Source organism: Haemorhous mexicanus, chromosome 19 (genome assembly GCF_027477595.1).
Source record: "Haemorhous mexicanus isolate bHaeMex1 chromosome 19, bHaeMex1.pri, whole genome shotgun sequence".
NCBI classification, from domain to species: Eukaryota; Metazoa; Chordata; class Aves; order Passeriformes; family Fringillidae; genus Haemorhous; species Haemorhous mexicanus.
The window spans coordinates 10196363-10218818 of NC_082359.1; the positions used below are offsets into that span (position 1 = coordinate 10196363).

Sequence of the window (22456 nt, forward strand, 5' to 3'; positions counted from 1 at the left end):
TTCCTCCGGGGAAAAAAGCAGCAAATTCCATCCCCTGTCTTACAGAGGTTTGTACAAGTATCTTTGCAATTTTAAAGCTTTGTCCACTAATGAAAATGCAAATTGTACTTGGTGGAACCCTGGATTATCTGTTCCCAGCTCATGGGGATGATCCCTGTGGATCCCTGTGGATCTCTGTGGATCCCTGTCTCCTTGTCCAGCAGCTCTGCTCTCTCTGGGTGGATGCTCATCCTCTGAAAAGCAGCAGTTTTACCACTTTATTCACAGCCCTCAGCTTCTGGGATACCCACTGGCTTTCCTGCAGTTGGGAAGGAGCAGGGGGATGACCTGCTTTGGAAATCATATTTTAGAGAGGGGAAAAAAACACTACCTCTGTTCCTTTTAATTGTAATGTCATTTCTGGGACAGATATCCATGGAAATGCTGGAGCTGTGCTGCACTCCCAGCTCCTAGGGATGGGATTTTGCAGGTTGGGTTTGCTGTGAGGGCTGTTTGTGTTGGTGTTTTTTGTGGGTTTGTTTAAACTTTTTAAAGCCATCATGTGTGCATTCTGTGGCAGCCTGGGATGGAATCACAGAATCATGGAATCCTTAAGGTTGGAAAAGACCTCCAAGTTCATCAAGTCCAACCTTTAACCAAGTGAACCACATCACAAAATGCCCCAGCTGCTTGTGTTTTAACTCTTCCAGGGATGGTGACTCCCCCACTTCCCTGGGGAGCCTCTTCCATGCTTGACCACCCTTCCAGTGTGGAAATTCTCCCCAATATCCAATGTCACAGCCCTTCAGCTGCCAAAGTGACAACAGGAGCACTGCTGGGAGATTCTTGGAGAGCACAGTGGCCTCTTATTCCCTGACTTTCCAGTGGATCTTTAGGGAATAACACTTCCTAATCTTCCAGATTAGTTCAGGATGCCTGGACTGGGCTGTGGGGTGACTGATGGCTGCTGGGCATGAGTTTCCATTTCAGCCCAGTTTTCTCCCAGTTGCCTCCTCCAGGCCCAGCTGCTGCAGCCAGAGATGGAGGCTCAGTGCTCAGAAGTTCCCTGGATGAAACTTAGGAGTTTTTTTGAGGAAAATCCACAATTTAAAGAAAAGAGGAGTATTTTGTCTAGCAGAGAAAAGGTGCAGTCGGTTGGGGTTTCAAACTTTGCAGTTGTGACCTGATTTCCTTCCTCAAACTTGTGCAGAGTGAGGGGGGGGAGCTGCTTTGGCTTGTGCAACTCCATGCCACTTCCCTAATTTAAATGGAGATTTCAAGGAGCACAGCCATGGGCTGGGGAAGCAGCTGTTCTCCCTGATATTTTTACCATAATCCATGAGCTGTTTCCTGCCACCAAATGCCCTTTTCTGGCAGAGAAACGATCACAAGACACTCAAATTAATTCATAAAACTCCCACTTTTAGGAACAGTTTTCTTGTGTTGCTTATCCATCCCTTTTGGATTTAATAATATCTTTTCTTCTCATCTGTCACTTTTTTTCTGGTCTGGGTTTAATATTTCTGATGATTTAACTTTTTTTTTTTCTGATCTGCAATACATGAAATACATTAAAATTTAATTTTAATAATTGCAATTAATTTAATAGGGTTGATTTGCCCCTTGCTGAAACACCTGAATATTGAGTGTGTATTCAGACAACACCAACTTTATTAAAAAATCCTCAAATTCACCTTTTTGACCAGCATTTTATAAAATACAACTCCAGATTTCAAAAGTTATCAGGGGTGTGTCAAACCACAACCCCAGTGGATTATGAGAAGGATTGAATTTCTTGAAGTTAATTTTAAGCTGTGTATCAGCACTTGAGATTTATTTTAAATCCTCTCCTAATTATAAGATTACATTTTCCAAATAAATAAATAAATCCCCAAACCTGGGAGCATTAGAGTAGCATGGAAACACACCCAGCTGCCAAACCTCGTGGTGTTCTGGTTGCAAAGGAATTGTGTTGAAAACCATGGGGTTTGGTGATTTTGCAGCCTGGTGGGTTTTTATAACCTTACTGCAGCTTTCCCTTTTGGCAAATCCCCTAAAATACTGATTTTTCCAGCTTTTCTGAGCACAGTTCAATGCTGGGAATTGGGGTTCCCTGCTCCAGGGGGCTGAATCTGATGGGGGAATCTCCGGGAGGAGAAATCCGATGGATGGAGTTTGCAAAAGCGATGCTGAGAGGTGGTAAAACACAGCCCTGAGTTCAAAGCTGCTCATTGCTCACTCTGAGGGGTCAGCCCTGGGGTGCTGCTGGGGGTGGCTGTCCTGTGCTGTCCCCACAGTGCCTTGGCAGGGGCTCTGCTGGAGGTGTCGGTGACGAGGGGCGGATGTGGCACCGAGCTCTCAGAACGTGCTCAGGAAGACACTGTGGTTTCCTCTGCTCTGCAGAGACTGTTTGGTGCCTCTGACCACAAGGCAGGAGCTTCTCTCCGAGGGCTGGGGCTTGTGCTCGCCCTGCTGGGGCCTCCTGCAGCACTTTTATGTCCTTATTTAGTCTCGTTTTGATGTTTGCTGCTCATTTTTGTACATCCCCAGAGGCGGCCAGGGAAGGACCGGACGTGGCACTCGGGGCTCTGGGCTGGGTGACAAGGTGGGGATTGCTCACAGGTGGGATGATCTCAGAGGTCTTTCCAACCTGAATGATTCTGGGATTATTCCTGAATGATTCTGGAATTATTCCCAACCTGAATGATTCTGGGATTATTCCTGGTGAGCAGCAGAGTCTCTCCTTTCGTGCCCAAGTGAAGATGTTGATGCCTCTGGGCTCTTCATCTCCCTGGGATTGTCTTCCTCTGCCAGATCCCAGGGAGCTGCTGTGTGGGACATCTCCTGCTCTGCTTTGTCCTCTCTTCCTTGGTTTGATAATTCTTTGTGGATAAACAAGCTTGAGGTTGCTGTCTCTCCCCCACTGCTGCTCAATAACATCTCCTTTCCCCATTGTCCCTCTCTGTTCCCTGTTGGGAACGGGGTTTGGTGTCACTCTCCTGGTGCAGGTGGGGACAGGGGGTGTCTGTAGGTGATGCACAGGGAATTCTGTCCCTCTGCCCTGCTCAGGTGAGACCCCACCTGCAGCAGCTCTGGAGTCCCAGCACAGGAAGGATGTGGAACTGTTGGAAAGAGTCCAGAGGAAGCCACAGAGATACTCTGAGGAGCCAGGCTGGGGGAGCTGGGAGTGTTCACCTGGAGAAAAGAAGGCTCCAGGGAGAGCTCAGAGCCCTTTCCAGTGCCTAAAGGAGCTCCAGGAGAGCTGGAGAGGGACTGGGGATAAAGGATGGAGTGACAGGACAAGGGGGAATGGCTTTAAGATAAAAGAGGGTAGATTTAGATGGGATTCTGGGAAGAAATTCCTGTCTGTGAGGGTGGGGAGGCCCTGGCTCAGGTTTCCCAGAGGAGCTGTGGCTGCCCCTGGATCCCTGGAAGTGCTCAAAGCCAGGCTGGATGAGGCTTGGAGCAACCTGGGATAGTGCAAGGTGTCCCTGACCATGACAGGGGATGGGACTGGATGATCTTTAAGGTCCTTCCAACCCATTCCATGATTTTGGAAGTTCTGCTCCTTATGGAAGTGCAGGATCCTGTTTGGGGTTTAATTTGCTCAAATGAATTTATTTTTGGCCTCCCCACAGTAATAAATGACTGTAAAAGCCTAAAACTGAACTGACAAGTGCTTGTGCAGCCTGGAAATAGTTACCAGGAGCTCCTCCTGGAGGATCCCACTGATTCCTGCCAGGGAGCCAGAACAGGCAGTCCCTGACATTTTGCATTATTATTCCTATTTTTCCTTTTTGGTTCAGGCCTGTATTTGTCTGTGGCCTGTCATGTGCCTTCTGCAGTTCGTGTGCTCTGCATGGTTCTCCTTTTAATTGGGTAAATTAAAATGGATGAATTCTACATGGCAGTTGAGTGTATTAATTTTTTAAATCCTATTTCACATTATGGCATCCAAGAGGGATTACACAGGCTTTAATTTTTGAATGGCAGGTTTATGGCTTTTCATCTACAACTCTTCCCCTTTTAATAATTCCAAAAGCAGCTGAATCACTGAGTCTTTTTTTTTTTTTTTGAAGCCTAAATTTGGCCTCTTAGGAGCTAGTGGGATCTTTGGGGATCAATATCTTGTTTTGCTGTTTGTGGAGGGCTCCAGGTCAGTCATCCTCTAAAGCCAATGTCCAGCATTATTCTGGTTATCAGCCTTGAATAGGAGCAGCCTCCCACACGAAGCAGAGTGGGAGGCATAAATTAAGGAATGTCACCTCCAAGGTTGGGGAATGCTCCCATCCAATGGCACAAGTGAAATTCCAGCCATTTCTTCTGCATGTTTAAACACAAAAGAAGATGACCCCATCCCAGACCTTTCCCTGCTGTGTCTCTTCTCCCATCACTCATCATGAAAAGGTCATTCCCTGGAAACAAAACCCCGTGGAGCAGGACCAGGGGTGTGGCTGTGGAAGTGGAGGAGTCTCCTCCTCACCCTGCTGTTATTGCTGTGCATCTTCAGTATTGTAAATATTGCTTCCCTTGTGTGAAAGGCTTGGCCAAGAGAGAGAAGGATGATGAGAGCCATTTTCCTTTTCCTTCTTTGTGGGATCAGGTGCTTCAGGATCTTCAGGGGCTCCTCAGCAAAATGTAGGCCCAGGGGCAGAGTTGGTGTCTCAGCATCAGCTGGGTTGGCATCACTGGATTTGTGCCAGTTGAGGTTTAAGTGGCTCATTAGTTCATTTTCTTGGAAATGTTATCCCTGTAGGGAGCTTGGCATTGGTGGCCTCGGTCCTCTGGCCGTGGAGAGGCAGGTGTGGCTGTCACAGTCCATGTTGGCAACTTGTATTCCTCAAAAAAATTTTCCTCTGCACAGCTGCATCCTAGAATCTTCCCATCCAAGCAAAATCCTTCTGTTTTAAGAAACCAGGGAGACCTGGTAAATTCAGTGACCAGCAATGCCCTCCAGTGACATTTTTAGCTTGGTTGTCTTCAGCTGTCTCTGTTGGGAAGAACAGATGAAAACAGAACTTTGCTCTTCCCAAAAGGTTGGGGTGGAAAAAGGGATGGTGTGGCAGCAGGTGCTGAGATGTGGGATCACAACCCTGCTGTGCTGGATCTCTGAACCCTTTCCTTTGCTCCATGGGGAGTTTCCAGGTTGTTGATGCTGAAGAAGAGCTGCTGGTCTGTTCTGCTAATCCATGAGTTCAAATCTCATGGAATTCTGGATAGGAGAGAGCAAATGAAGGGTTGGGAAGCACCTTCCTTCAGGATATCACAGCTCTCTTTCTTCTTCTTCCCTCCAGACAGGCAGGATTGACAAGTCCTACCCCACAGTGTGTGGTCACACGGGGCCGGTGCTGGACATCGACTGGTGTCCCCACAATGACCAGGTCATCGCCAGCGGCTCCGAGGACTGCACTGTCATGGTGAGTGTCCCTTGTGGGGTGGGCTTTGCTCCCTGCTGCAGCTCCTGCTCCAAAGGACACTGGAATTCTTGGAGGTGTCTCCAGGAACCTTTTGTTCCGAGATGAGGTGAGGGCAGAGTCGTCGTGGAAGGGTTTGGGTTGGAAGGGACTTAAAGCTGATCCCGTTCCAACACCTTCCATAGACCAGGTTGCTCCAAGCTCTGTCCAGCCTGGCCTTGGACACTTCCAGGGATGGCCAACCTGTGCCAGGGCCTCACCACTCTCACAGGGAAGAATTTTTTCCATTTTTCCTTCCCCTGGGCATTTGTTTGGTGTTTGGGAAGAGGAATGAGAGTGCCAGTCTGTGGTGAGGTGTTCTGATTTGTTGAGCTTTGAGAAGACACTTGGTTCCTTACCTCAGATATCCCAATGGATGTAGAGGTGTGTGTTGGGAAGAGGTGGGGATTGGAAGGGAATGAGCCCAGCAGGTTCCAGGATTCCTTCAACCCTTGATTTAAGGAAATCACTTGAAATTTTCCCTGTATCTCCAAGTTTTGAGCAGGTGTCAAAAGGTCTTTTTTTTAATAAATAAACAAAAACAATCTCACAAATTCTGCACCTGCCAACCTTGGATTGAGACCTGTTTTAAGTCAGTGATGGCCCAGCCAGGCTCACTCCGTGACGGATGTGGAATCCCATGTATGCAAACACAGCAGAATAAGTGAAAGAAAATCCTTGGAAGATGAAATAATGCCAAATAACTCCAGGGATCTTTGGCCATATTTAGAAATGCTGTAGGCTGAATGTTATATTGAAATCTTATTATAGATCATGTCAGATAAATTCCTTTGCTTCTGTTCATCGTTAAAATGTTTGGGAGGGGATTCATCCCAAGAGGCTTTTCCTGGGACAGCTCTTGCCTGTGATCTCTCAGTCTTGGAAGCTGAAACATGTTAACAAAATGGGCTATATTTAATATTAAACAAAACAACAACTTCTGTGTTAGCAACTCTCACTACTGGGCTGGAACTGAGCTTTGGAGGGGTGCAGGAATGTTTCTCCAACCAGAGTATAGAAGGGCTGCACATTGGGAATGTTTCTGAAATGTGAGCATCAGTGAAAGCCCTGAGCTGCCTCCTTGGAGGCAAAATAAGTCTGTAATCCAAGTGCAATGAGAAATATGTTTGAGGCTCCAGAGGGACTGAATTGTGGAGAAAAACTGACAGGGTTCAGTTACAAGTTGTCCAAGTGGACAAGTTCTCTCCCTCACATCATCCCAGATCCACTCTCTCCCTCACACCATCCTGATGGGGACACAAACTGCAGGAATCTGCACCTCCTGCTGGACTCTGGGGGTTCTCCACACATCTCAAGGGGGGGATGTGCTTCCCATCCATCCCTGGAGGCAGCAACTGTGTGGGAAGGAGGGTGGACCTGGGTGGGGTGGAGCAGGGTGGAGCTCTCTGGGGGTTTTGCACCCTCATGGTCCTGTTTGGTGTGGCCTGTCTGGAGTGGAAGGGGAAATAGGTGAGTCCTTGCTGCACTTCCAGGATCAGGGATGTGTAGGGTTTGGAAGATGCTGGGGGTGTGTTAGCTGGAGGTTTGGAATGGGAGATGATGGATCCCAAATCATTCAGGACAGTTGGGAACCACACCGGTGTGTAAAGAACACCCCTGGCTTGGACTTTTGGGAGTGAGCTAATGAGCTTTCCCAATTTTAATTGCTTTTCTGGCTTGGCATGGACAGTTCAGTGTCCTGTTTTCCTGGACAAAGGGTTTTGGTCCTGCTTCCTGAGCAGAATAAACCCAGGGAGGTTTTCAGGACACGTGGCTGCTCGTGGGCTCCGAGCTCTGCCGGGGGGAGACACGGAAAAGTGATGTGGGGGATTCTGTGCAATTCCAGCTGCTGGAGAAAAGACCTTGTTCTTAAAGACCATCTGTGCCCTGGCACTCAGGGATTTAGGATCTCACCCTCTGCCACAGGAAATCTCAGCTACGTCAGCCAGACGTGTATTGAGGGAGAGAATGTGGATTTGAGATTGTATTCAGGGAGAGAACATTAATGTGGGGTGGTATTGAGGGATAGAATATGGATTTGGGATGGTATTGAGGGAGGGAGGGAGCATGGATTTGAGGTGCAAACCACTGTCTCCAGGTGGACAGGGCTGATTCCCTGCAGCCATAACTCTGCAGTCCCCTGTGGCACAAGGAAGCTTCACTTGGCCCTATCCAAAGCCAGGAACCTTTTCCTCCAAAGAAATTCCCAGATCTTTACAAAACCTGCCCATAAACCTTGAAGAGGCTTGGTTTGGGAATACCAGACAGCATTGGAGAGGGGACTGGGAAAGAGAGGACCTGACATCCCTCTCCAAAGGCTTTCTTGCAAATACCTTCTGTGGCCTCTTCCCTTGGAGGAATTGTTTCCTTGTGCCAGCAAATGAGGAATTACTCAAATATTCCTGCTTGATGTTGTGCTGAATGGCTCTGATGTACTGCAGGCTTTTTGTTCAGCTGGAAAATGTTTTAGTGGATAAAGATTTGTGGATGGTATCGGGGCCCTTCCTCAGATATGGAAAATTTTCTTCATCAGAAGGTGGATTTTAAGGAATTTGTGTGGAAAGTTCGGAGCAGAGCTCATGTGATGGAGCAAATTCCTTTAAAAATTAAAGAGAGCCCTTGCAGTGACCAGAGCCACCAACCAGGACAGAGAGAATGAGGAGAAGGTCTGACCCTGCAAAAATGATGCACCAAGAGCATCTTCCTGCAGGGATATGGGAGTAGGGCCATGGATAAATCCAGGCCTCAAATTCAGTTGCTTCATTATTTAAAGTGACAAAAATTGATATGTATGATGTAGGAAGTAGTGTTTTTTATAGACATGGATTTAATCTTCTTTTCAACTTGTGCAGAGCCAGAGGAGGCTGGTTTTGCTTCTCTTTAAAGGGGGTGAAAGAAAAGTTTGCTTTGTTTTCTTTCTCACATGCTGTTTGTGCAAAACCTTCCCCTCCTGCCCTTCCTGCAGCCCCAAACCTCTCCCTCAGCTGTGCCACCACTCCACTTCCTCTTGCACAAACAAACAGCCTTGATAACATCAAACCCCCCAAAAAACAGCCAGACACTCATGGGAGGGAGAGCTGACCAACCCTTCCTAAAGCCCAAGCAATCCTGCAGCAATTCAAGGTTTCCTTGGAGTCATCCCGAGTCCTCCCCCTTGGCAGGGTAAGTCCTGCATCCAGAATTCTCTAATTTCCCTGTGAACCTGATTTGATCCCAGGCTGAGGCCAGACCCCCACCCTGTGCAGGAACGAGGGGCTGGGCCAGCTGGGACCCTGCCCTGACCTTTCACATTTGTTTTTTTATTCTTTTTGGGAATAGCAGGCAGGATTATTGGGTCAGTAGTCTGAAATCTGCCCAGGATTGCAGCTGCTCCCAGCTACCAGGGTTTTCTTTACCTGACAGAAAATTCCATCTGTCCTTCAGAGGCTTTTTAAAAAAAATCCTTTTTTTCCACTGGGATTTTGCCTCCCTTTCCCACCCCCTGCACTTGCTGTCTTATGTTTAAATTTGGTTCTGGAGTTTTCTGGCTCCTTTGCACTTGCTCAGAGGGATCTCAGGATCCTTCCTGGCTGAGATGGTGCAGAACAGAACTGAGTCCACCCCTTGGCAGGGTAAGTCCTGCATCCAAAATTCTGTAATTTCCCTGGTTTGATCCTGGCCCTGCACAGACATCCCATGTTCCCATTGTGGTCATTCCTCCTGGGACACTGAGGGTGCTGGGAAGGAGGGCACTGGGAGCTGTGTCCATAAAAAACTAAATCAGTTTTGGGTTATTTAGAAGTGAGATGGTACCCACTGAGAATCTCTGTATCTTGCTGGGCTTTTTTTCCAGTGCCAGTCATTCCTTTGAGAAGGGGAAAAACTGGGATTAGCACAGAAATCCACGTGTCCATCTCAGTCTGCCTCACTTCCTAAATCCACTCCCTCACATCCCACAGCTTGTGGGGCATGGTGGGCAGGGGCTGGCAAGCCCCATTCTCCCAACTCCAGGAAAAGCAAACAATGGGAAGCAAAGCAAACGTGCTCTAATGCTGCCACCTACCTACAGCAACTCCAACTGCTCCCCGAGGAGCTCTCCCTGGAATTCCATGTCATTTTTTAATACACTCTATGTAGGTCAAATTCAATTCCAAGATGCTTGTCCGGTGCTGAATTGCAGGAATAGTTTTGGTGGGGCTGATCCTGCCCTGGGGCTTTGGGGTGATGGGTTTGTCTGTCTCATCCCTGGCTGTTGCCAGCTGCAAAAGCCACCTCCCTCCTGCTGGAATTCCAGTGCTCTGGCATCCTTGGGAGACTGTTCCTCCTCCTGGTGGCCCTTCCCTGAGGAAGTTTGCAACAGAAGGGTTGTGTAACCAGGCAAGAAGTGAACAGGCAGTGCTGATTTGGGCTGCTCTGGCTTCTTCCAGGACCAAACAGCTCTTTCCTGATTAAATGGGATCCGGAAGGATCCTGAATCTAACGAGAAAACAAATTGCTGGTGTTCCTACAGTAATCAAAAGTAGGCAGTGGTAGAGCTGCAGCATCATCCCTGTGAGGGACAGGCATGGTTTGGAAAGACAGCAGCTCATTCCCATGGAATTGGAGCTGCAGGAGAGATTTTCCAGACTCCTTGGGGAGCAGGAGCGGAGTGGGTCTGTGGACATGGAAATACAGGGGTTGCACCATGAGGAGCTGTGGGTTTGTGCTGGCACAGGAGTGAGGAAGAACGTTCCTCATGGATCAGCCAAGGGTTTATTGACAGCTGGGAGTGATTCCCTCTCTGATTCCCTCTCTGATTCCCTTCCTGTTTACACGAGAAGTGACAGCTCCAGCGGCTGCGGGACGTGGGAAGCAGCCAAGCCACGCGCTCTCCAGGGGGGCTGCCCTTGTCTGAGCAGCTTTCCTTTCCTTTCCTGTCCCTCCCAGGTGTGGCAGATTCCTGAGAACGGGCTCACCCTGTCCCTGACAGAGCCTGTGGTAGTGCTAGAAGGCCATTCCAAGAGAGTTGGCATCGTGGCCTGGCATCCGACGGCGCGGAACGTGCTGCTCAGCGCAGGTAGGAGCCCAGGAGTGGGCAACAGCTCCTCTCCCTGCCTTCCTTCCTCTCCAGCTTTTCCTCCTTCCCTCTCCCAGCTGCTCAGATCCCTCTGAATCACAAGACCTGTGGCAGTAGTTGGGAACACTGAGACACGTGGCTCACAGCCAGCCCCCTCTGTATCAGCCTTTTTTATCTTCAGTTTACAGGGATAAGCACCAAGGAATTGTCTGGAATCGGAGTATGAAAGTTGTTCCAGACTTTATTTGATCTGCAAGAACAATTTACATCTGCATTCCCCACATCCCTGCTCTCATATACTTTTAGAACAGGGCCAAGCGTTTCTCTTTTCCCTTGATCCCTGCAAAGTATCCCAGAGTCCAGCTGTTTCCCTCACAAGCTCTCATGGTCAGCATTTTCAAATTGTCTCCTTGGCCAGTACAGTCCATGGAATGAGATTCTTTTGACCACTGAAAATCAGTCACATCATTATGGAAATAAATTGGATAATTCATTATCCATTGATACCATCTGAGACTTCCATGGGTTGGGTCCCAAGGAAAGAAGTGAGACCTTTCAGCTGGATTGTTGGCTGAGCTGGATGTTTTCCATTGATAAAAATCCCTCCTGAGCTCCCAGTCTGGGTTTTGGTTTCCCCACAAAGACCTTTGGAGCTGCAGGGGGTTCATTCCTTGTTCCCCACCTCTGGCTTTGCCCCTGTGTACCCCAAAGCTGTGACTGGAGCTGTTATTTCCCATTTTAGGCTGTGATAATGCCATCATCATCTGGAATGTGGGAACAGGAGAAGCCCTCATCAACCTGGATGACATGCACGTGGACATGATCTACAATGTGAGCTGGAATCGCAACGGCAGCCTCATCTGCACAGCTTCCAAAGACAAAAAAGTCCGAGTTATTGACCCCAGGAAACAAGAAATTGTTGCTGTAAGTTTGTTTAATCATTAAAGAAATAACTGGATTCACTCCAGCAGGGAGTGAAGAAAATATGGAAGAAATATGTGGATTTTACACACCACGTTCAGTCATTTTCTTCAGAAATTACAGGAGGAATAGTAGGAGTTGGAGGATTTGTCTGGGTTTATTGGGATTAGTGTTTGAACTGGGATTTTAGGGCTCAGTTTTAAACCTGCAGGAGTGTAATTCCACATCTAATCCTTTTGTATAATTACAGTTCCAGAGTTGTGCATGCAAAGCAGAGCTTTAGTTGTAGCTTACAAAGAGGTTTTCCTTCAGCCTTGCAAGAGTCCGATTGGCAAAGCTGGAATGAGCCAGGAATGTCCCCTTCTCCTGTGGTTCAGTGCTTGGGTTCTTCCCTCAGGCAGCAGGGAGGGAGAGCTGGATCTTGCTCCTTGGATCTCTTCCTGCACGGAGGAGCAGTGTGTCCAGAGAGGAGCCACCACTCCAAGGCTTTTTCTGTTCACTGCTGATCCTGACCTGCTCCTCTCTTCCAGGAGAAGGAGAAAACCCACGAGGGAGCCCGGCCCATGCGAGCCATTTTCCTGGCAGACGGGAACATCTTCACCACCGGCTTCAGCCGCATGAGCGAGCGGCAGCTGGCCCTGTGGAACCCGGTACGACCCCAGCCTGGATCCCTGGGCTCCTCACATCCGTGCCCTGCTCCTGCCAGCCCAGCCCTGCAGCCATGGAATCGTGGAATGGGTTGGGTTGGATGGGGTGTTAAAGCCAATCCCATTCCAATCTGTGAGCAGGGACACCTTCCACTAGCCCAGGTTGCTCCAAGCCCCGTCCAAACCGGCCTTGGGATGGAGCAGCCGCAGCTTCTCTGGGCCCTTCTTCTTCAGGGCCTCACCACCCTCAAAGGGAAGAATTCCTTCCTAAATTCATAGTTTATATACTTGAGGTTATTCCTACTCCATCTGCTGCCTGCTCCTCCTTCCATGATTTTGGCTGTGTGGTCGCTCAGTGAAGGAGCTGAGCAGGAGCAGCGATCAGCTGGGAGCTGCAGGTTGGAAGTGCCTGGGAAGATGCACAGGGAGCAGAGGGGCTGTGGGAAGGTCACTTCTCTCTGTGCATTGTGGAGAGCAGGCCAGCAGCAATCCCAGGAGGGTTCAGGGTGGAAGGGACCACCTGGATTGTGTCCAGGTGGCTTTTGAGTGTCTCCAGGGAAGGAGGCTCTGTCCCATCATCCATCCTACTGACACTAACTCACTGTGTCACATATTTCCCTTGACTTGGTGAATTTTCCTGGCTCCTGTTTTTATTTAATTTAGTGATTAAAATGCCCTTGGGGAATGAATCAGTTCATGAACATTCCCAGCATTTCTTGTAACACACGGATCCTTCTGGGTGGTGCAGACACCACTGGGAGCTCACTGCCTCCAGAGTGTTAATAATTTAGACCTTCCCTCTATGAACAGAAACTTTTCCAGTCTTTATTTACATCCCTGGCATTTTTATTTCCAGAAAAACATGGAGGAGCCAATAGCCCTTCACGAGATGGACACCAGCAACGGGGTCCTGCTGCCCTTCTACGACCCAGACACCAACATCATTTACCTGTGTGGGAAGGTAAGGAGAGGCTTTGGAGGCACCTGGAGGGAGTGGGGCCTGTGAAATGTTCCCCAAAATATTAGTGGGGCTGCAGAGAGACCAGGCTGTTCTGGAATGGATTTGATCCTCACTGCAGGACCTGGGAAGGACCTGGATGTTTGTTGGAGATGGATTAGGTAAAGCTGCTCCTAATGCAACAAGTGTTGCCAACATTGTTGCCAAAACATTTCTTACTGGTGTTGACCTGGATGATTTTACACTGGTATGAGAGGAAGATACATTTTGGGGGTTGTCCTCCTTGTCCTCAGAGATGCTGGAGCATGTGGCGACTCTCTGTAATTTTATGGGTTAAATAATAAAAAACTGGAATTGGGTGCTCCTTTCTAAAAGCAGTTTGTAGGAATTTGGTGCCCACGTGTGATGGACTCCTACAAGTAGGAGCCCAAGCCAAGATGAGCAAGGAATTACAAAGGAAGATCCATAGAAGTATGTTCATGAATCCCATCTTTGTAGCAGCTGATGAGGAACATTTGGTCTCTATCTGCCACTCCTCCTGCATTTTCAGAGACAGCAGTGTGGTGGAGTTGCTTGGAATTAAGGATAAACTGGTTTATAGCCTTTCTGCCTGATTGTGGCAGGAGGTTTTTCCACAAGAGGTGAGGAAGGGGCCACTCCCAGCCTGGAAGCAGAGCTCAATCCAGGTCCCACAGCGTTTGGAACAGGACTTGGAGGAATTGTTCAGTTGATGGACTCAGGTTGTGGAGGGGATCAGCCTTGCTTCAAAAACAGCTGTGAGCTGTCCATGGCAGCATTCCTGGAAGAAAATGGGAGCAGCAGTGTGGGGACAGGGAACAGAGGTCTTGCAGCTTCTCCTGGGGTTCCTTGCAGGGTGACAGCAGCATCCGCTACTTCGAGATCACGGATGAGTCCCCGTACGTTCACTACCTCAACACCTTCAGCAGCAAAGAGCCGCAGAGGGGCATGGGGTTCATGCCAAAGAGGGGCCTCGACGTCAACAAGTGTGAGATTGCCAGGTGAGGAGAGCTCATGCCAGGGCTGCGAGCAGGCTGGGAGCTGGAGCTGGGGATTTCAGGAGTGGTTAAAGCAGCAGAGCAGTGAGCACAGGGCAGCCGTGGTTCAGAAAACCTGGGAAGGGCAGGAAACATCTTGGGATGTTGCTGCAGTGGCTCCAGAAGGAAACATCACTGCTGGTTGGGAACATGAGCCATCTCTTTTCCCAGGAAACAAGTGATAGGACAGGGGGAAATGTCCTCAAATATTAGGAACAATTTCTTCATGGAAAGGGGGGTCAGGTATTGGAAGGGGCTACCCAGGGCAGCGGTGGAGTCCCCATCCAGGGGGGAATTAACAGCCATGTGGATGTGGCACTTGGGGACATGGGTTATGGTGGCCTTGGCAATGCTGGGGGAATGGTTTGACCTGATGGTCTCAGGGATTACTGTGGTTCCTTGGGGTTTCCCATCTCCTCCATCTCCCTGATCCTCACTCCCTGTCCCACCTCTCCTTTTCCACGGCAGGTTCTTCAAGCTCCACGAGAGGAAGTGTGAGCCCATCATCATGACGGTTCCCCGCAAGGTGAGCACTGCCCTGGGGCCGGGCTTTGGAGCCAGCTCCTGCCTCCCAGAGCTCCTGACTGATCCATGTCTCCTGCCTTGCAGTCTGACCTCTTCCAGGATGACCTGTACCCGGACACAGCCGGCCCAGAAGCAGCTCTGGAAGCAGAGGAGTGGTTTGAGGGGAAGAACGCTGATCCTCTCCTCATCTCCTTGAAGCACGGGTACATTCCAGGCAAAAACAGGGATCTCAAGGTGGTCAAGAAGAACATACTGGACAACAAACCTGCTGGGAACAAGAAGAGTGATCTCATAAACGCTCCAAAGAAAGCAGCGGATGCCTCAAACTCCGTGAGTGAACTCCAGGAATTTTGGGGGTGATGGCCTCAGGTGGGAATGCCAGGGTGGGACCAGTGACAGGGCCTGAGGGAATGGCTGGAGCTCTGTCAGGAGAAGGTTGGGTTGGATATCAGGAAAAGGTTCTTCCCCCAGAGGGTTCTGAGGCACTGACCAGGCTCCCCATGAGATGCCACAGCTCCAAGGCTGCATTTGGACAACACTCTCAGGCACAAGGTGGATGGGATTGTTGAGGTGTCCTGGTCAGGAGTTGGACTGGATGATCCCTGTGGGTCCCTTCCGACTTGGGATATTCCATGATTCAGTGATTCTAATGCTTCTGTAGATTGGAAGATTACTTGGAATTGCTTTTTCTAAATCACAGAACCATTAAGGTTGGAAAAGACTTTCAAGATCCTCAAGTCCAACCCTAACTCAAGATCCTCAAGTCCAACCCTAATTCAAGATCCCCAAATCCAGCCCTAACCCAGCACCAGCACCTTGTTCACCACTAATCCCTGTCCTTTGGGTCAGAGAGGAAAGTATGGCTTAAAGAGCAGGTACTGGTCCTGGCTGGGTGCACTGGTGCTGCTGGAGATGCTGCTCCATGCCCTGAGCATCCCAACTGCTCCAGAGTCTGTCACACCCTCATCCCTCCAACAATCCCACTGGGAGGAGCCCTTTCCTTGGAGAACCCCAGAGCTCTCCTCACTCATCCTTTCTCATCTTCCAGCAAAACGACGCCAAATTGGACGAGATTTTGAAGGAGCTGAAATCCATCAAGGACACGATCTCCAGCCAGGACGAGCGCATCTCCAAGCTGGAGCAGCAGATGGCCAAGATCGCGGACTGACGGGGCCGCCAGCCCAGGCACATCCCAGCTCCCAGTTCAGCCAGCAGCAGCCTGCAGCATTCCAGTACGAGCTTTCCTGTTCTCCTAAATCCACGTCAAGAGAGCCGATGATTTCAAGCCAAGCTTTTTAGTGAAAGATCTTTTTCGTTTCCCGATGTTCCGATGAGTTTCTGTGACTGTGTCAAAAACAAGAAGTGCTACTTTTACAGTTTTTTTGGGTTTTTTTTCCCAGATGTTATTATGAATCCTTGAAAAACTAATCCATTCTTGAATTCCAATGTCATGCCCAAATATCTTTTTCTAGATTTAGGGACCAACGCCACATTGTTCTTAAACCTTTTTTTTTTTTTTTCTTTTTTTTAGAGTTGCCAAAAAATAGAAAAAAAAAATCGCTTTTATTTTTCTTATTTGCCACTTTGCAGTATTTGTGTTTCCATTCCAAGGGACAGGGGGTGTGGGAGGTGTTTACACTGTGCAGAGAACAAAGCTGAAGCTATTTTGTATAAATCCTCCATTTGGAACAATCAGGTGGGTTCCCTTCCTTTCTCTTCCCTGTGGAATCCCCTTGGAGATGGGATCAGGTGCCTTTCCTGCTCCACAACGTGTCCCCAGCCCTGTTGGCTGACAGAAAAATACAAATATATCATTCTGAATGAGGGGATTTATTTCCTACTGAAGTTTTAAGCCAGCACCATGTTCCCATTTTCCTACAATTCCAAGGTTTGGTTCCATGACCAAACTCACTCGTTTTACTTGCTCATTTTTATTTCCATTTCAAGGCAGAAGTGACTTCCATGCAGGAATGTTTTTGTCCATGGAGCATGGAGTTCCAGGTGAGCTGTGGGATGCCAGCAGTCATTGCTGTAAATCCTTGTTCCTGCCCCCCAACACTCCTGAGCTCATGGATTTTAAGGAGCTTTTGGAATCCATCAGCCCTTCACACCAGTGCTGATAATAGGAATTTTCTGTGCTTCCAAAGCAGCATTAGCAGCAGAAAGGTGATTTTTCCATGAGAATTCTCCACAAACAAAATGCCTCTGTTGCTACTTTTTATCATTTGCTTTCTCCTGTCCATCATTCCCATTCCTGCCTCCCACCCTTCCCTGCAGGAAAGGATTTGTTCCCAGATCAAATGAGCGACCTCCAACCCCAACTCCCCCACCCTGCACTCCCAGCCCTTCAGAGCAGAAGGGACTGGGAGGGTGGATTTGATCCCAGTTTGGAGAACTGGTTTCTCACACAGCTCCTTGGGGATCCTTCAGGGAGAAGCCCTCTGAGTGCTCTAGGCTGGCGAGCTCCTCCTGGAATTCCAGGGAAGCTCAGCTCAGCAAAGCTCTGCTCAGGCAGGCTCTGCCCTGTGGAGGAGCTGTCAGGGATGGGGCAGGCTGGCTCCCTGCTCCCAGGCTGTGTCCTTGTGCTGGGAATGGGATCCAGGACACCCCACAAAGCTGTGCCAAGCAGGATTGGTGCTGCCATTCCTGGCACAGCCCATCCCTGCAGTGCCAGGCAGTGCTGATAACCCATCCTGAATCCAAAGGTGGGCAGAGACCATCAGGTGTCTGAGAGCTCTGGATCTTTATCCCAGCTGGATTCTGTCCCTGTGGCAGCTCCATGTGCTCCCACCCGGAGCATCCCAGTGGACACGAGTCCCTCATCCAGGCTGAAGTGATTGATTTTTTTAATTTTCCATTAGTTTAGCTAGGAATTCTCTGACTTTCCATTTTTCCCAGTGTTTGCATGTTCAGAATTCCAGGTTAAGGATTCCCCGCTGTGGAGGGATGTGTGTGTGGAGGCAGAATCGGCCGGGGGACGTAGCTGGAGAGGCACGAGAATGGGATGGAGGAGACAGAGGATGTGGTGGGATTGCAGAGCAGGAAAGCTTCAGAAAAGTGGGATTTCTGTGTTTTAGGGACAAGTGGCATCCCCTGCCCTGTGCCCGTGGTTCCACAATCCGGCTGCTCCAGGTTCTTTGGCTGTTTGGTGACGTTTCTGTATTGCAGTAAATGCCTGAGATGTGTATTTTTATGGATTTTTTTTTTCTTTTGGATCCCAAACCCGAAGGTTGTTCTCCCCACAGTGGTGATTTCTGTGTTGATTTGTACGTGTGACTTCAGGGTTGTGTGCTCGGGGACCTCGGGTTTGTTCCTAACATTGGAGGGAAATCAGTTTTGGGAGCCGCTGGATTGAGGTGCCCGGGGGTGGGGGTGTGGGAGATTTTAGTTCCTAGCCTGTATTTTATTTAAATGAACTGATGCCTCGCCAGGCTCAACCGGAGTCAGTGCCTGAAGCTTTTTGTAGCCGTGATATCCCGGGAGAGAACCAGCCCAGTCCGGAAAGACGCGCTCTTATAGAGCGGCCAGAGTATCTGTCCAAATATTTGCTTCCATTTTCAAAAGATAAAAGTCATTGATTATAAACTGCCTCTGCTTGGCTTTTCCTTTGGCTCTCGGCATTCCAGGTCTGAATGATAACTGGGATATGGAATGATGGATGCTTCGGTGGGGGGCTGTGCATGAGGGGATCCTTGGGGACCTGCTCTTGTCCCAGGAGAGCCAGGGCCTGTTCCTGGGGTCACACGTGGAATTCCCCCCTGGTGATTCCCAGTGATGAACCCAAGAACTTGGTGGGATGTGATGGCACAGATGGGCTGGGGGATCTCGGGGTGGATGGGGGTGATGTGTTCCCAGGAAGGAACAGCCCTGCTTGGGAGCTACCCTGGATCCGGGGCAGGCTAACTCTGCTCTTCCACAGGTGAAATTTGTTTCCAGGCTGCAGGAAGTCTGAAATGACACAGAGCCCGGGCTGGAAACAGCATCTCTTACTCCACCCAGGTTTGAGCTTTCTCAGGGCTGAGGCGTTTCAGGGGATGTTGCACAACCACCGCCAGAACACCCTGACCCCGGTGCCGCCCCAAAGCCGTGCAGGGATGCTCCCAGAGAATCAATGCTCCCTGGGCACCATGGATCCATCCCAGGGATGCTCATCCCACAGACTTGAGCCCCTTTTCTTCCCTTTTCCAGCCCCCTGGCCAGGTGTTTCGGAGCAGGGACGGGCCGGGGTTTCCGAGGGCGGGGGGTTGTTGACACCCCGAGCCCGTTCCTGCGGATGTGCCTCTTGCAGCACCTTCCTGCGGCTGCGGCTGCGCCTCCCGCCCCAGAGCCTGCGGTTGGGGCGGGGGCTTTCCTGTCGTGCCAATGCCACGAGGCCGGGGCAACACCCAGGACAATACCAGGCAGGCCTCCCGAAAGCCCCCCCGAGCTTCTTGGGGATGGTGCAGGGAGAAGGAGCCCGGCACAAGGGCTGTGCAAAACATCAAGTCAGGCCCTCACCCTCCTCCACCTCGTGTGCTAAAGCGTTTCCCGGCGCTGAGGTATCTCAGGGCCCCCTGGCCCCCTCCCTGGCCATGCCCAACCGTGCCCGCGGGGGTGGCAGCCCTGGCACCAGGTTTGCCGTCACTTCTGCTTTCGGAGCGACGCGAGCCCCTGCGCGCAGCTGCTCCGCGGGGCCGCCGGTGGGGCCGAGCCCTCCGAGGAAGCCCCTTTTTGGGGCGCAGCCCACACCCTGCCACCCTCCCCGGAGGTGCCCGCAGCCCCCAGCCCTCGCTGGCCCCGCTCTCGGCGTGACGTCCTTCCCCCGCCAAACCGCAGCCGCTTTTCCGCGCTCCCTCCCTTCCCCGCCCGGCCGGAGGTGCAGGCGCAGGGTGGCCCACGACGCCCCGAGGGTGCCGGTGCTAGGGCTGCCCTCGCCCCCCCGTGCCAGCCCTCGCCGGTGAGTCCTGCAGCTGGGATCCCACCGCGTCCATCAGCACAGGTGAGCCCTGGTGGGAACGTGCTGGATCGGGGCTCGGAGCCGGGGATGCTCAGGGTCCCTGAGGGTGCCACGCTCCCTGCTGGTCCCTAGGGGTCTAGGGAGGCGGGTGGGTGCTTTAGGGATGTGGGAGCCTCCTGGGGATGCTCGGAGCATTCAGCCGTGTCTGGATGCTCTTTGGTGCGGATCCCCGGGGACCGCGGTGGCTGCCGCCCACTGGGGCTGCCGAGAGAGTGAGGGGGATTGGTGATGGAACAGGGGGATTTGGGATGAGTTTGGGGTGGATTTGCCTTTCCTGCTCCAGCACAGAGACACAGGCTCATGGTGGCCTCAGCCCTGGAGCCCTGTGCCAGGCCAGCGGGTGGAGGGGGGGGACGGGCACCCTGGCAAGGGGTGTCTGTCAGAACGTGGGTGACATCCCTGTGGTTTCATTTCCACATGGAGACTCATCCCGTAACTGCCCCTTCCCGCAGCAGCCGCCTCCAGCACAGCTGATTTCCCATTTCCAGACACTCAACTTCCTTATCAAAACTTTCTCCTGGAGCAGAGCTGGGCTGAGCTCCCGCAGGTGGGGGCTGTGGCAGGAAGAGGTCGCTGGGTGCCTCCTCCATCCCCCCAAATCCGAGGGGGAAAGGAGGATCCTCGGTTGGAGTGTGATCCCTTATTGGGGTTCAGCATTCTCCCGCAGGGAGCAGGACCCCGATGTCACCTGCCCTTTCTGTCCCCTGCAGGTCCCATGGCGCTGGGCCGAGCCCTGCTGGTGCTGCTGGTGCTGAGCCCCCTGTGGGCCTGTGGAGCTGAGCTGCTGCAGCCGGGGCTGCCCTGGGGAGGGCAGTGGGTCTGGGGGGAGGCCAAGCCCCTGCCCCTTTCCCGTGGGAAGAGGGATGACAGTGGGCAGGAGCCCGGTGCCACCACAATGATCAACAGTGACGAGAGCGATGGTGTCTCTGTGCCACCACCAGCACCCGGTACCAAGGCCAGCCTGCTCCGGGTGCCAACCACAGCTGATCCCATGGATGATTCCCCCGAGCCTGAGCTGCTCCTGAGCTCTGCAGCACCAGTGCCCAGCACTAACACCAGCCTGCTCCAGGTGCTTGCAGTCTCCACCACAGCTGAGCCTATGGATGAGACAGATTCCCCTAAACCCGACCTGCTGGAGGACTCTGTGGCACCAACAGTGACCAGTGCCAGCACCAGCCTGCTCCGGGTGCCTGTAGTGCCCACCACAGCTGATCCCATGGATGAGACAGATCCCCCTGATCCCGACCTGCTCCCAAGCTCTGCCCCAGCACCTGGCACCGAGGCCAGCCGCGTGCTCGTGGTGCCAACCACAGCTGATGCCATGGATGAGACTGATTCCCCTGCTCCCGATCTGCTGCCAGGCTCAGAGCTTGGCACACCATCAGCAGCCCAAAAGAGCATCGCCGCCACCACCCCCAGCTGGCTCACGGCACTCCTCGAGGAGGGCACAGTGACTGACGACCTGGACAGCAGCTCCTCCACGGGGCCACGCTCAACAGCCCGCCCAGCCCCTGTCCTCACCAGCACAGGATACAAGAAACCCAAGAAATCCGGAGCTCCGCCTGCATCGACCCTCCCGGCCACTTGGGACACGACGCCGGTGAGCACCGCGGTGCCCTGGGAGCCCAGCGGGGTGATGAGCAAGTGCCTGCTGGCCATCCTGCTGCTGGGGCTGGTGGCCGCCACCTTCCTGGTGTGCACGGGCGTTCTGGGGACGCTGCTGTGGCGGCGGGCGCGGACGGGAGAGCGGCAGTTCAGCCGCACCGAAATGGTTTGTATCTCCTCGCTGCTGCCCGACGCCGAGGCGGCCGCCGGCCCCCGTCCTGTCCCGGCCCGGCGGCACAAGCTGCTGCTGCCCGACGGCAGCTCCGAGCCCGATGGAGACAACCTGACTCTCAGCAGCTTCCTGCCGGAGCACTCTTGAGCCCCAGGGATGGCTCCTGCATCCCGCAGCGCTGCGGGGCCGCGTGCCCGATCCCCGATGGAGCCGCGGGCAGGGGACCCCTGTCCCCCGGTGTTTTCGCTTGGACCAGTGAGAAGGAGCTGCTCCCCCGAGGCCAGCTCAGCCCTCGAGGCCCATCCCATTAAAGAGTTACCCGGACATGGTGGTCTCTTCCTGGCAGGGACGGCACCCGCCAGCCCCCTCTCGGCCCCGCCGCCTGCCCACATCCTGCTGCCAAAATTTCGCTTCTCCATCCTCCCCCTCAAGCCCCTGGGGGAGCAGAAACGAAACCCGCGGCCACCTCTCGCTGGGCAGGACCAGACCCCGGGACCTTGGGGATGGGACCGCAGCCCCCGGGACCTCCTGCCCATGTAGGCTCTGCCTCGTGGGAGCTGGAAGGGCGGGGGGGATGGGGCGGAAACGGGGGGGGACGGGGACAGGACAGGACGGGTGCGCTCGTGGCACAACGTGTTCCTGCCTGCGGTCGCTGCAGCGAGGTGGGGACGCCTCCGGAGCCGCCGCTGCCTGTCGGCCCCGGGGGGAACAGTGGCCGCAGGGTCTCGGCATCATCCAGCTGGGATTGGGGGGGATGGGGAGAGCAAATCCGTGAGAGGCCAGCGAAGGTCCCACCGTTTCACCCGCTCAGGCAGGTGTCAGTCACCCCTCAAGCCACCAACTGATCCCTTCCTCGGGGGAGTGGAAATAGGCCAGGACTGGCCCTGTCCTGCCAGGCTCAATGTCCCCATTTTTCCATTTTGCTCCACCCAGGCTCCCCATCCCCGCGTCCCCACATCCCCATCCCTGCTGTGGCCAGCTTCAAAGTCCCCATCTCTCCATCCTCCCCCATCCTGCCAGATTCAGCATTCCCATTTGCACATCCCCATATCCCTTTCCCCACATCCCCAAGCTTTCAGCCTCCTCGAAGGCCACTCTGGGCTGGCTGTC

General features: G+C 52.2%; 2 protein-coding genes across 4 annotated transcripts in view; both read left to right on the top strand.

Annotated features, from left to right (window-relative positions):
• CORO1C (coronin 1C) overlaps positions 1-18158 on the top strand; it is a 39055-nt gene extending 20897 nt beyond the window's left edge. For 2 of the 3 annotated variants that reach the window (XM_059863824.1, XM_059863825.1), the window contains exons 3-11: positions 5274-5396; positions 10338-10467; positions 11210-11391; positions 11919-12038; positions 12892-12996; positions 13867-14012; positions 14517-14574; positions 14658-14903; positions 15622-18158. In XM_059863824.1, the coding sequence (XP_059719807.1) occupies positions 5274-5396; positions 10338-10467; positions 11210-11391; positions 11919-12038; positions 12892-12996; positions 13867-14012; positions 14517-14574; positions 14658-14903; positions 15622-15741 (1230 nt within the window). In that variant the 3' untranslated portion in view covers positions 15742-18158. Of the gene's footprint in view, positions 1-5273; positions 5397-8454; positions 8595-10337; positions 10468-11209; positions 11392-11918; positions 12039-12891; positions 12997-13866; positions 14013-14516; positions 14575-14657; positions 14904-15621 lie in introns of those variants that run through there. The other variant, XM_059863826.1, reaches the window with a different exon arrangement.
• Positions 18159-19087: 929 nt separating this feature from the next.
• On the top strand, positions 19088-21670 carry SELPLG (selectin P ligand). Its single transcript, XM_059863827.1, has 2 exons — positions 19088-19551; positions 20280-21670. The coding sequence occupies exon 2, from the start codon at positions 20285-20287 to the stop codon at positions 21491-21493; it is 1209 nt and encodes a 402-aa protein (XP_059719810.1). The 5' UTR covers positions 19088-19551; positions 20280-20284; the 3' UTR covers positions 21494-21670.
• The last annotated feature ends 786 nt before the right edge of the window (positions 21671-22456 follow it).

Bases quoted from the DNA above. Each gene is read 5' to 3' on its own strand.
- SELPLG (XM_059863827.1), top strand. From the start codon at position 20,285: ATGGCGCTGGGCCGAGCCCTGCTGGTGCTGCTGGTGCTGAGCCCCCTG.